Source organism: Ambystoma mexicanum, chromosome 13 (genome assembly GCF_040938575.1).
Source record: "Ambystoma mexicanum isolate Mex_15411 chromosome 13, UKY_AmexF1_1, whole genome shotgun sequence".
In the NCBI taxonomy this organism is placed as follows: Eukaryota; Metazoa; Chordata; class Amphibia; order Caudata; family Ambystomatidae; genus Ambystoma; species Ambystoma mexicanum.
In genome coordinates, this window is record NC_090938.1 from 519361709 (window position 1) to 519374994 (window position 13286).

Sequence of the window (13286 nt, forward strand, 5' to 3'; positions counted from 1 at the left end):
GGCCCTTGGTCGTCTCACCTCTTCACTTCTTGGACACTGCTTCCACAAAATGAAAATGTCATATTTTATGGCGAATATGCCATTATAAGTTGTGAATTCTCAAGACTTCTACATGTCGGTTGACTTCACTTCAGTTCAGTGGAATGGAAAGTGAACCAAATGCTGCCCTGCCTGTTACTCGCACCAACTTGGAGGATTGCATTGCCCCATAATTGAATCTTTATGCTGCTCTTTGTCAATAATAAACGTTTTACAGCCCTTTTTATTATATTTATCGGTTTGCCCCTTTTTATTCCATTGCAGCGTCTTCTCTCACTCAGCAAGTTCTCCCTTAAATTGTTCCCCGTTTTCATTATGTCTTCTGTCCTCTTTTGATAATTCAAGATTTCCTTTTATACCTTGCCAAATTACTTTGAGAAAAAATAAAGCTTTGAGCATTTTATGCGTTTATCATTTGAACAGAGCTAGGGTTTATAGGGATTCTGCCAATGCACTATGGTTTTAACTGGCTTCAGAAGTAAATGTCTTTGGAGCCTATACTAAAAACCATCCTTGAATTGATTTACTGGGCATGGCTTGTAAGCTCCTTCCGTATGTAGATTTGTTGCTGCTCCATCAGGTAGGTCCATCACAGGTCCTACATTCGTTAGAGAAGGTTGAGAGAGTCTCAGGCTATAAAGCTAAACCTAGAGAAAACCAAGCAGATGGTGATTACCAAGATGACATTATGGCCACCTTGAGGGTTGTGTAGTCAATTGGTTTAGAGATGGATTTAAAGTGCTACGAATAGAGCAAATTAGGAATGTGAAGATGGTAGTAAGAAACAACTTGTAGAGATTTTGTGTACCTTTTTTATACAGCCTCCAAGAAAACTTTACACTTTATAAGGAAATGGTAAGCTTACTAGAGGGACCAACAATGAAGGCTAGTTTCGTGTTGGAAGCACTCCAGTGATGTTGCAAGAAGTGAAGCTTTGGCTTTCCTGACTTGGAGAAGATCTAATGAAGCCTGTATCTTGGCCCAACTTTCTGATACTGTGTGAAAGGAGGAGAGAATATTTTCTTGGAAGAGATGTTAATGAGAGAAGAGCGTATGTCGGGTAGACATGCCCTTAGCAGCACATATACCTGGCTAAAGGCTCTGAAGTCGAGGAGGAAGATGCTAAAATAATGCTATCATCCATGATTTGGGGTAATGATACATTGAGTAAAAGTGGAAAAGACTCTTTTGGACTCGGGCAGGAATAAGTATGGTTGAACAGGTCTAGCATGATGCAAAAGGTTGAGATTTGGGGTTTCTGAAGTTCAAATGCAGATTAAAAGATGGAGAAGAAAGCAAATAAAGGCAGATTAGTGCAAATGTTCAGAGGCATTCATGAGGAACAATGGACCTACGGTTGGAATACCTAGATTTGGATCTACACTCGAGGTTAGTAAAATGAGAATCCACTATGACAAAAATACAAACTGATGAGAAACAGTAGAATAAACCTGGCCGGAATGGCAGATAGATGAGGCCAAGTAAAAGATTCTTAAAATAGATTTTGGACAGAGTATAGTTGAAGACTTTTGTCCAACAGCGAGCGATCTTTTATACATTCTTGACACCACGGATAATGTTTAGACATGGTTTGAGAGAGAACTGCACTTGATGGTGGTATGCTTGAGCAGATGGGAACCAAACTAATAACATTTGCAGCTGTGGGAAGGTTGCAACTTTCTGGAGTGAAGTGGAAGATATCTGGAGCCTATTCTGTGTAGAGACATGCATTTCTCAGGGGGTGTGGTGAAAGGCGGTTGGCAACTCTGGGATGGAGATGGACGGGACAGAGGTTTGACATGAGGATGAAGGGAGCTACTGGTGAGGTCAGTGGAAATAAAACTGATTTCAGAAGGGAAATACTTCACTGATGGTTTGAGACTGGATTATACAAATGATCGCATATGGTGTCATGAACGGGTGATGTTTAAGAGGAGGAAAGTGGGGAGAAAGCACAGTAGGATTTAAGATGAATTTGCCTGCTAGCTGGAGGAGAACAACAAGTCAGAGTGCCATACAAAGGTCCCTGTGAGATGAGAAGGTTACTATAAAAATGGTTCTTTCCACCTATTTTTCCCTGTTTTTTTTTTTAAAAAAACTACATTTTTTTGTGTTATGCCCTGAATTGCATATGTGGTGGTTGTTTCCCTGTTAGTGTCCCTTGTGTGTCAATTACGTCTTTATATATTTTGATCTTGCAACTGATTTACTTTGTGGGAGAATATAGTTTGCTCCAGTTTGATAGGGTGCATTAATACTCGCTCCGAGTATGATGTTAGGCTAATTATTTGTACTGAAATATTAATTTAAAGTTGATGCAATTAAACGTTATCTATTGGTTTTATTTGTTTTTTTTCTCTATACTCCAAGGTGAAGGTTTCATTTGATCTGAAAAATATTCAAATCAAGTACCTGGATGAGGATAATGAAGAGGTATGTTAATTACCATCATATTGATTGACCTGGACTGCCCCACAAAACAAATAAATAATTTATAAAGACAACTTTTATCTTTGTGGCTTCAGTCATTTGGAGCAGTATTTCATGTTATTTGTACATTTTATTTTTGTTACGGTGTGGGACCTTTGTAGTGATGTAAGCACTGTAAGACTGATATATAAATATATATGTATGTTGTCTTATCATTGATTTATAGCCTCACGTGTGCTCAATCACCAGTTAGGCACTTTTAATACCTGTTACAGCCTATCCTAAATCATGTTCATGCTCATTGTTTCTTGACACTAAGTTAGCTTTTTGTTTTGTGATCTGCAAAAGGAAATATGTTCCAGTAGGTGTAGATCTGATTTGAGGACTTGTGTGCAAAGTGTTTTTTGATTGTTGTAAGAACCTAGAGGGTGTCCACCTGCTAGTCCCCGGGGAGATCTCGCTCAGGTGGCCAGGGCATGGACATCTCCTTTGGATCCAGACCCTCGGGGTGGACGAGTGCGGGAGGGGTCTTCGGAGAGTGGGGGTAAGACGGCCGATGGTGAGATGCAGTATTCCCCCCTTTTTTTTGTACAAACACTAGGCTGAGGAAGAAGTGACTGAGAGTAACAAGACTAACTCTTATACATCGTACTGGACTTGTCCCGCTAATCGGGTCAGGCAAAGTTAGGCACTGGACTTCAAGTGCATACACCTGATTGCAATTAGCCCGCCATACACGGATAAAAGGCGGAATCTAGAGAGACAATCTGAGAAAGATGGAACACTAGTACGAGCAGAACTTCCGGGGCGAAGGCAAACCTACTGGAGCAGAGAGACGGGCCAAGGGACGAGAGCAGCATGCTGAAAACCCAAAGAGTACCTCCATAAGGCCGCGAAAGACAAGTGGAGAAGGCCAGATCCCAAACTCGAAGACTGCATTGTGTTTCAAGGACGCCAGCGACCCTCCTGGGTGAACAGCAGAGTTGGGGAGGCAAGGCCAAGCCTGTGGTACTAACCTTGACTCGTGAATTGAAAATCAAAAAGCATGCAAGACCTGCATACAGCCAGTGAGTTGGCAAGCAACCTGAGACTGGTGTGTGCTAAGAAAGTTTGAAGTTTGCAACAATATATCGTGAGTGAAGGCTGCACGCGTGTGGATGAGACTCGAGGAAAGACAGACCTGTGAATGAACTTAAGATACGCTGTGTAGCCCACTCGAAGGTCTCCATGAAAGGTGCTTTGTTGAAAGCGATAAAAGTGAATGGGCCTCATTCCAAGTAGGGGCGGTAAGGGTTAACGGTCACCGGTATCGAAACCGGTGCTGTTAAATCCTTACCGCCCTACTACGAGTTCCCTGTTGCGGGTACTTCCTCAACGCCTGCTTTTAGCAGGCGTTCAGGACGGGACCCGCAAAGGGACTCTGGGGTCAATAACGGTACCGTAATTTACGGTACCGTTATTGCCACCTTCCCCCTTCCCATTGAGCCCTATGGGGGCTCAAATGGGAATGGGGAATGGCCCTGGTGAATGGGGAATTACCGGTCCCTCCGACCTCAGAATGGACCGGTAATTACTCCATTCACCAGGCCTGAGTTTGGACGAGTTCGGAGCCAGCCATGCCGCAAATAGCGGCGTGGTTACCTCCTAACTCGAAATGAGGCCCAATGAATTGTAAAAGCAACAGTGAACTAAGTTAACCCCGAGAGAAGGGGAGAGGAAAAGTTGAACATTGAATTCTGAGTCGATGTGGTCCTGCGGTGGTCTGAAAAGGAAGCCTGCACCTTTTGAAATTCTTCGACATCCGAAAAGCAGTCTGAGCCTGGCTGAGGGAGACCCGAAGTGTAAAAAACTTGGGGAAGGGAGCCCCAGCAAGTGTTATTGAACCGTGGAAAGGTATCTGCCCGACAGAGTGGGATCACCCTTTAACTGTGCAATGTCTGAGCCCGGCCAAGGGCGACCAACGTTTAACTTTTGTTTCGTTATTTGGGGAAGACCGGAACAAGAGCCTTTAACGTGGAAGGCCATGTGGGCCTCGATCCACGTTTCAAACTGTTTCACTGTTAAAACCGGAGCTAGAGTGCGTCATCCTGCTTATATAGACTGCCTTATTCCATTCTGTCTGAAAGTGGGGAGGAAAGCTGATTCAGCCAAATGTCTTTGTCGAACACTGATTTTCCTTTTATATACACATCTCGTTTACTTTTTTGTACACGAGATAGGGCAGGCATTAGGTTTTATTAGCATAGGCCCTTTTGATTTGACAGGCACAACTAAGACTGTTTTCGTTTTTGATGGTCGAGACTCCCCCCATCCTAGTTATAGGGCAAAGTAGGAGTTTTATAAACCACACACAGTTAATAAAGGTTTTACAAATTGTATCTTTTGTGTCAGTGTCCTACTTGTGATACCATGCATCCCCCTACATTGTGTATACATGGAGAATACATAGTAATTTAGGTTTTCAAAAAATAGTGTCCTTCTGATTGAACAAGTATTTGTGTTATACTTTGTCTTTGGTGCTCCTGCCACCAAAAGAAAAAAAACTTGTTTAAAATTTCATGGACTTTTTTTGTTTTGTTTCAGGTGTTTGTCAATAGCCAAGGTAAGTCTTCAGTAAGCTATAACTTAAATACAACCACTTTTTAAACATGTAACAGTTTTTTGTTGCTAGAATCTGAATGTCACTGATGCATTTTTCTGTGCTTTTAATGGTTTGTGATAAGAATACCATATTTTATATATAGCCTGCCCTTGCTACTGCATGTCTGTCTTTGTGTAGCACTGTATGAAACTGTGGTGCACTCTGTCACAGGTTGGCCTAAGTGTTTTGCACTAAGTAGGAGGACACAGTGCTGCAGTTCTCTAAGGATTTAGAATGTATTCTTTATCAAAATCAAATCCTCCAACCATATTAAATAGAAGAAAGCTCTCCCAGTCAATTTTGGATCAGGCATATCTTAGTTCACAATCCACAGAGGTAACCCTGGTCTTTGCCTTCGGGTTGTGGGCTGAAGATTTTCTGATTCCTCTTCATGCTTTCAATGGTGTCTCCAGGCAGAAGGCTATTCTCTACTTTTAGGTGTTGCAGAAAACATTTCATAAGGGCATTACTCATCCAAGAGGTTGGGGTAAACTTTTTTTTTTCTGGGACACTCGCACCAAGTCCCTCCTGGCCCTCTGTGACCGCACCAACTCAAATTATCTCCCAACTCGGTCACCTGCCGTTTACCAGGCAGGCCTGCCAGAAACTTCCTAGGCTCTGGTGTGAGGGAAGGGTGCCTTTCCTTCCTTTTGTGGTAAGGGGATGGATCTCACCCTTTAGTCTGTGGCACCTCAGCTCTTCATTGCTTAGTAGCTACTGCTGTCCTCCTCCAGCCTCCATCTTAGTTTCCTGATGGTAGCCTTTCTCCTCTCCCGACTCCTCTCATATGGTGTCCCTCTTGCTCCAGTCGTCTACTTTTTCCGACGAGACTTCCTTTTAAGGTTGTTTACTTCCTTATCCAGTACCCTCCCCCCACTTCAACAACAATTCTCAAAAATGATATGCTTCTTTTTCCCTTTCTACCGCCAACAATCTACAACCACCTCTCCTTTAAAAATTCCTCTTGCTTGCCATCTGCCTTCAAACGCCTTTCTCCAGCTCTTCTTTGAACACATCTGAACTGAAGAAACAACCTTTTATATGTTGGTTTCCCCTTCCCTTTGCTTCTTATTGCAGGTTTCTTCTGTAATTTGTAGTGTGTGCTGTTCTGCGATTGGACCACATGCTTATAGCTCGGTTTCTCTGCATGTTTTGATATGTCTCAGGAGACTTGCAGTAGGGTATTGAAGCAGGCAGGACTTTGGTTGTGGGGAATATACAATCCGGCTTCCCTGCAACACAAGCACCAGCTAGCATGCACTGGGTGGTGCTGTCTGTGATTAATCCAATGGCGTCATCATGGAATCTCGGTGGGAGCCTCCTCCCATGTGGCCAGGGAACAGCCGCTACCTGATCATGATCCTGGGGGTGGTTTCAGGAGGGAGGATCACATGGGAGGAAACAACTACTGGGGAGATGTTCTAACTGGTGTGCAGTCATAATGTCGACATCAATAATGTCGACAGTCAAAATGTCGACAAATTAATGTCGAAAAACAATAATGTCGACAAACAAAAATGTCGACATTATTCGATATTTTTTCGACATTAATTTAGTGTATGCATAAATAAATAAATAAATATATATATGATGTGTTGAGTATGAGGGGTGGTTGGGGGGGTGTGGGGGGGTGGCAGGGGGGTGTTGGGTGAGGGGGGGTTGGGGGGGGGACCCCCCCATAGTAAATACAATTTTTATTTATTTAATTATTGAATAAATAAATAAATAAATAATTGGTATGTGTTGAGTATGAGGGGTGAAAGGGTGGTTGGGGGGGTGTGGGGGGGCGGCAGGGGGGTGTTGGGTGAGGGGGGGTTGGGGGGGGGACCCCCCCATAGTAAATACAATTTTTATTTATTTAATTATTAAATAAATAAATAAATAAATAAATAAATAATTGGTATGTGTTGAGTATGAGGGGTGAAAGGGTGGTTGGGGGGTGTGGGGGGGGGGTGGCAGGGGGGTGTTGGGTGAGGTGTTGATAGTTTTAAGGGTTTATAGTCATAATGTCAAAAAAAAAATGTCGACATTTTTTTTTCGACATTATGACTTTTTACATTAAAAGTATAGAATGTCGACATTATTATTTTCGACATTATTTTTTCGACATTTTTGTCTGTCGACATTTTTTTGTCGACATTATGACTATAAACCGTTCTAACTTAATCGGTGTGAGGAATCTGAGGGCGTCCTCACTTCTTTCCCCAATATATCCTCCTTCCAGGTGGCCAGGGAAAGGCCATCGCTATCGGATCCTGACCTGGGGGTGGATATGCAAGGGAGGATCACCTGGGTGGAGGAGACTTTGGGAGTGGGGATGAGGCACACCCTTCCCTTTTATAACAAGTCTGATATCCCCCAGGTCTTTGTAGGCTATTACCAACCCCTTCCCTATTTTTCCAGTATCTCATCTCCCAGTAATCACCACGCAGGTACTGGGACAAGGAAGAGACAAACCAGAGATATTCTCTCTCCTCTCTCCTCTCTCCTCTCTTTCTCTCTTTCTCTCTTTCTCTCTTTCTCTCTCTCTCTTTCTCTCTTTCTCTTTCTCTCTTTCTCTTTCTCTCTTTTTCTCTTTTTCTTTCTCTCTTTTTCTTTCTCTCTTACTTGTCGGAAGCATTGCGCAGAGTTCCCTGGCTTTCAGCCATATTTTGCTAAATATCCGTCAGGCGTGTCGAGTCTCAGTTGGACTTCGAGTGTTTAGGTGTAGAAGTGGTGTGGGTAGCGCTCATGTCGCCGGGTGTGTTCCCCATAACTGCCCTGCCGGACAATCTTCCGGGATCGGGGACTTGCGCTTGGGTGTCTTTCGACACCTCCTTGCGAAAGGCTCAGAGAAGGTGAAAACATCAGGGAAACACTCATGGGGAAGGGGGAAAACAGCAGAAGAGACCACCTCTCTCTTCTGCACCACAGACACTTAAGGACAGTTCAAAGTTTTCAGATAAACCAAGACCCCAGTCCAGGGACCTAGGAACAAGGAATAGAAGGGGAACCCTCTCAGGAAAGAGTCATTCCCAGCTTCAAAAAATGGACCAGTGAGGATATAGACAGAGTAATGACTAGGATGTCCTCCTTAGCTGACTTCTACTCCCAGAACCCAGAGCACTTCCTCTCCTATACCCCAGACAGTGCTACTCCTTCTGGATCCAGGGACCCTCATCCCCCTACTAAAAAACCTCGGGTTTGAGACTCCAACTCAGGGACTGATTTCAGACCCTTTTCACATCCAGCCTTACACTCAGTATGGTGAAGATCCTCAACAGCATGATGAGGATACAGACTTGGTAATCTTGGACGACCATCTGGGGTGGACTATTACGGGGATGACGAGGTCCAAGAGGGGGAGGAAGATGACGTCGCAGAAGCCTACACAATAGAGAATTGATCCTTCCCTTCTCACTCCTAACCTCACCAGGGCCGTAAACCCCAGAATTGAGAAATTGTTCAGGGCTGCCCAGCCAGACCCGCTTTACATAAGGGGTCAACTGAAGCCCGAATCCTTGGTGATTACTAACACCAGAAAAAGGGCAGGGACACCTCTATCTTCATCTGAGCCCCCCCATCCCAGACAAGGAGAGCAAGAAGATTTATGGGTTGGGCAGGAAAGTAGCCTCCACTGCCGTTTACCAAACAAGGATTGCCAACACCACCACTCTGCTGGCAAGTTACAATTGCCACCAGTGGGAGCAGGTAGCTGCCCTCATTGACTCTGCACCGGAACCGCTAAAGGGTCAGTTGGCCCAGGTCGCGTCGGAGGGGGAAAGCTGTGTCCGGTTGCATCCTTAAGGCAACTTTTGATGCCGCAGATAACACGGGCAGGCTCATAGCAGAGAGCACTGTCATTAAGAGGCATGCTTGGTTAAGACAGTCAGGATTTAAACCTGAAACACAAGCATCCCTAATTGACATGCCGGTGGAGCCGGATCTCCTATTTGGCAAGGTGTTAGAGGACGCATTAATGACTGCCAAAGACGAGTATGATACTCTGAAATCCCTGGGACAGTTGACCAACAAGCCTCCTAACCAAAGAGGCAATGGAAATTTTCGTCGCCCACGCGGCCAGAATTCCCAAAGGGGATCCAATTATACACATGGACAGGGTACATCATGGGGTAACAACCAGCAGACTACCCAGAGTTATGGCAGAGGAAACGAGAGGAGCCGTGGTAGAGGTAGAGGCAGCTCCAGCAGAGGCGGCACGCCTCCCGCAAAACAGTGACGCTCCGCTCAGGGTCCCTTCTCACGCATCCCCAGTAGGGGGACGCATTTCCAACTTCACCCAAGCTTGGGAAGGGATCACATCAGACAGATGGGTACTGTCCGCAGGATACTGCATAACTGCTCGAGCGTCCCCGAAACCACCTTCCACGTCAAAATATACATTCCTCGGACCACCAAAAGATCCTCCTCGAGGAAATCGCCAATCTTCTAGCAAAGGACGCAATCGAACTCGTCCCGGGCAACCAGGTAAACAAGGGTATTTATTCAACTTACTTCCTTGTGCCAAAAAAAGATTTGACAATGCGCCCAGTATTAGACTTGCGCCCTGCAAACAAGTTTGTCAAGCCCCAAAAATTTCACATGATTACTCTCCAAGAGGTAATCCCCCTCCCAAAAAAGGGGATTACATGGCAACATTGGACATGAAAGATGCCTATTTTCATATTTCCATGTTTCCAGCGCACAGAAGATTCTTGCGCTTCAAGGTGGACAGTCAGCACTACCAGTTCAAGGTACTGCCCTTCGGTATAGCGTCGGCTCCAAGGGTATTCACCAAGGTACTGGCGGTGGCGGCGGCACACCTACGCAGGGAGGCAATCCCAGTGTACCCTTACCTGGGTGACTGGCTCATCACGGGGAGACCCCAGTAATTTGCAGATCAAACATTCAAAGAACGATCGACCTCCTCTTCGAATTGGGTTTCTCTATAAACGAGAAAAAATCAAGCCTGGTGCCAAGCACCTCCAAACAGTTCCTAGGAGCTGTCCTAAACACTCAAGAGGGTTTGGCCTTTCCATCAGAGGAAAGAATTCGGAATCTACTACTGCAAATTCCTCTATATCATCCCGGTCGCCAGATAAGGGTGCGCAAAGCGATGCGTTTGCTAGGCATGATGGCGTCATGTATTTACCTGGTGCCCCACGCGCGCCTGCGCATGCGACACATGCAAGAATGGTTGGCGAAACAGTGGTCTCAGGTAAGTGGTCAGTGGGATGATCTAGTGGTCGTTTCGCCAGCACTTGTACAAAGTCTTCACTGGTGGACAAGAGAGAACCTGTCAAAGGGGAAACCCTTTTACGATCCAGAGGTACAGGCTGTAGTCACAACAGACGCGTCCCTGTCAGGGTGGGGAGCATACCTCCTTCACCACACAGCTCAGGGTCTGTGGTCTCACACAGTGGACAAGAATCATATCAATCTGCTAGAGCTTCTAGCAGTATTCGGAGCGCTTGAAGCGTTCAAGCCCCACCTGTTGAACCTGTCAGTGCAGATCCTAATGGACAGCATGAAACAATGTTTTACATAAACAAACAGAGGGGCACTTGTTCGCCAAATCTGTCCAAGCTTGCCCAGAAAATTTGGATATGGGCACTCAGACGGAACATTTACCTGTCATCTCAACATGTTCCAGGGGATCTCCATTCACTGGCAGACGCTTTGAGCAGAGGCCCCCTCCCGGAAGAACACGGATGCTGTCTACACGAAGAAGTCGTAGGAGACCTCTTCTCACAGTGGGGTTTTCCCACTTTAGAGCTATTCGCCACAAGCGAAAACGGACAATGCCCAGGCTTCGCATCCAGTTTCCCCCAGCCAGGCTCCATGGGGAACGCTCTATGGATGAACTGGTCGGGGATGTTTGCCTACGCTTTTCCACCAACCCCTCTGATGAGGAAGGTGGTCAACAAGATGCACATGGAATCAATGACGCTCATCCTAGTTGCTCCCATGTGGGCGAGACAAACGTGGTTCCCGCACCTGCGCAAACTGACAGTGTGCCAACCCATCAGTCTCCTGTGCTGGCACAACCTACTATCCCAGCACAAAGGACAAACAGTGCATCCTCAACCCAGCACGATTAACTTGGCAGCATGGCTCCTGAAGCCAGAGTTTGGCCATCTCAATCTACCACAGAGATGCATGGATATCCTAAAAGAATCAAGGAAACCAAACACAAGACACTGTTACTTTGATAAGTGGAAGAGATTAGTTATTTGGTGCCAGAATAAACAAATCAACCCAGTTGATTTCACTCCTTCCAATATTGTTACCTACATGCTCCACCTGCTGGATGCAGAATTGGTATTTAATTCACTCAAAGTACACCTGGCAGCGCTGTCAGCCTACACCACCTCCCACAACAAGGTTTTGTGGTGGAAGGTACCAGTGGTTAAAGCCTTCATGGAAGGGGTAAAGAGACTCCACCCTCCAATTTCAAACCCACCACCTGGATGGGACCTTAATGTGGTGCTTGCTAAGCTCATGGGTCCACCCTTTGAATCCATGAATAAAGCCAGTCTCAAACACCTGACCTATAAAACTGCCTTCTTAGTAGCCATTACATCCATAAGAAGGGTCAGTGAAATTCAGGCTCCGTCAGTGCAGGATCCTTTCTTTACTGTTCATAAGGATAAACTGGTTCTACAAACTCACCCTAGGTTCTCACCTAAGTGGTAAGTTCATTTCAAAATTCCATGTGAACCAGTCCATTGAGATACCGGCCTTCTTCCAAGAACCCAAAAGCTCTTCTGATGTGAAACTACACACACTAGATGTGCGAAGAGCGGTCCTTTACTACGTAGACAAGACCAGACCGCTAAGAAAGACAGATCAACTGTTCGTCTCCGTAGCTACAGGCAGAAAAGGAGATTGCGTCTCTAAAGGTGCCATCTATAAATGGATAGTCAAATGTATCCATTTGTGTTACTACTTTTTCAGAAATAAAACTGCCTTTTACGCCAAGGGCCCACTCTACAAGAGGCACTGGGGCCACTCTGGCTTTCATTGCAAATGTACCCCTTGACACCATTTGCAAAGCAGCTACATGGAGCTCTATTCACATCTAGTAGTCAGCACTACTGCATCGACACTCATTCCAAGACAGATACTCAAGTGGGACAAGCGGTTCTAAGACATTTATTTGCTCATGACCCTTCTCACATCCCACCTCCTTCTTCTAACACTGCTCGCTAATCTATGCACAGCATGTGATCTAAGCAGATTCCACAAGCCTCAGAAGGGATACATTACTCACCGTAATCGTATTTCTGATGCTTGTATCTGCTTAGATTCACATGCACCCGCCCTTCCTCCCCTCTGCGAGAAGGCGCATGGATGCTTGTAGTCTTATCTTTATATCTACTTGAATACTCTGTACTCGCGCTTCTCCTCATGCTACCTCATGCCAGAAAAAATACAATTTGAGGGTCCTACACGCGTGAGAGATCCTGGGTACAGTGGACGTCACACTAGGGATAGTATTGCTGGCACGCCCTAGGTCGACGCCCATTTTCGAGTTTCAAAAAACAAACGAATACTCTGGAGCTTCCACTAGATGTCGGCCTATGCACAGCATGTGAATCTAAGCAGAAACAAGCATCAGAAATACATTTTACGGTGAGTAATGTATCCTATATATAATATACACACACCACTCCCCTCTCCCCCACACCCCCCCCTTTAGTCGGCAATGAGCGGTCCAAGTGCTTTTCAGACCAATCAACCTGGCGGGAAGATTAAAAGCAGCAAGAACAGTGCCAATGGAGTCGGCTGTGGAAGCAGATCAATGGACTGCTGTGTGAGAGCAAACTTCTCCTGGAAGATAGCGTGGCAGACAGAGTGCTCAAGAACCCCAGGAAGATGCAGCGGGGAAGCAAGGCTAAAAGAAGCTGGAAGCCTGTGGCAGAACACGGAAGGGAACCAGCGTGACCAGGCGAAGCTGCAGAGTGAAGCCCAAGCTGCGAGAGACGCATTTGTGGTGGCAGTGAAGCCACAGAGAACTGCTGTGAAGATGAAGCGAGGTGCCGAAAGGAGAGGCAGAGCCGTGGTGGCTGGAACCGTCGCTGGAATGCCGTAAGCACTGACTGGTGAGTCAACCTAGGCAGAGGGACACCGGGACCGCAGATGAGCACGCAAAAATTAAAACCAATTTGAATGAAAGCGAGTACTTTTTTGAATA

The 13286-nt window shown here is 45.7% G+C and overlaps 1 protein-coding gene across 5 annotated transcripts in view; it reads left to right on the plus strand.

Moving 5' to 3' along the window:
• The window catches only part of NBR1 (NBR1 autophagy cargo receptor), a 1466631-nt gene that overhangs the window by 141638 nt on the left and 1311707 nt on the right, over nucleotides 1-13286 (plus strand). For all 5 annotated transcript variants that reach the window (XM_069634202.1, XM_069634206.1, XM_069634204.1 and 2 more), the window contains exons 3-4: nucleotides 2410-2472; nucleotides 5053-5071. In XM_069634202.1, coding sequence (XP_069490303.1) covers nucleotides 2410-2472; nucleotides 5053-5071 — 82 coding nt within the window. The remainder of the gene's footprint in view (nucleotides 1-2409; nucleotides 2473-5052; nucleotides 5072-13286) is intronic.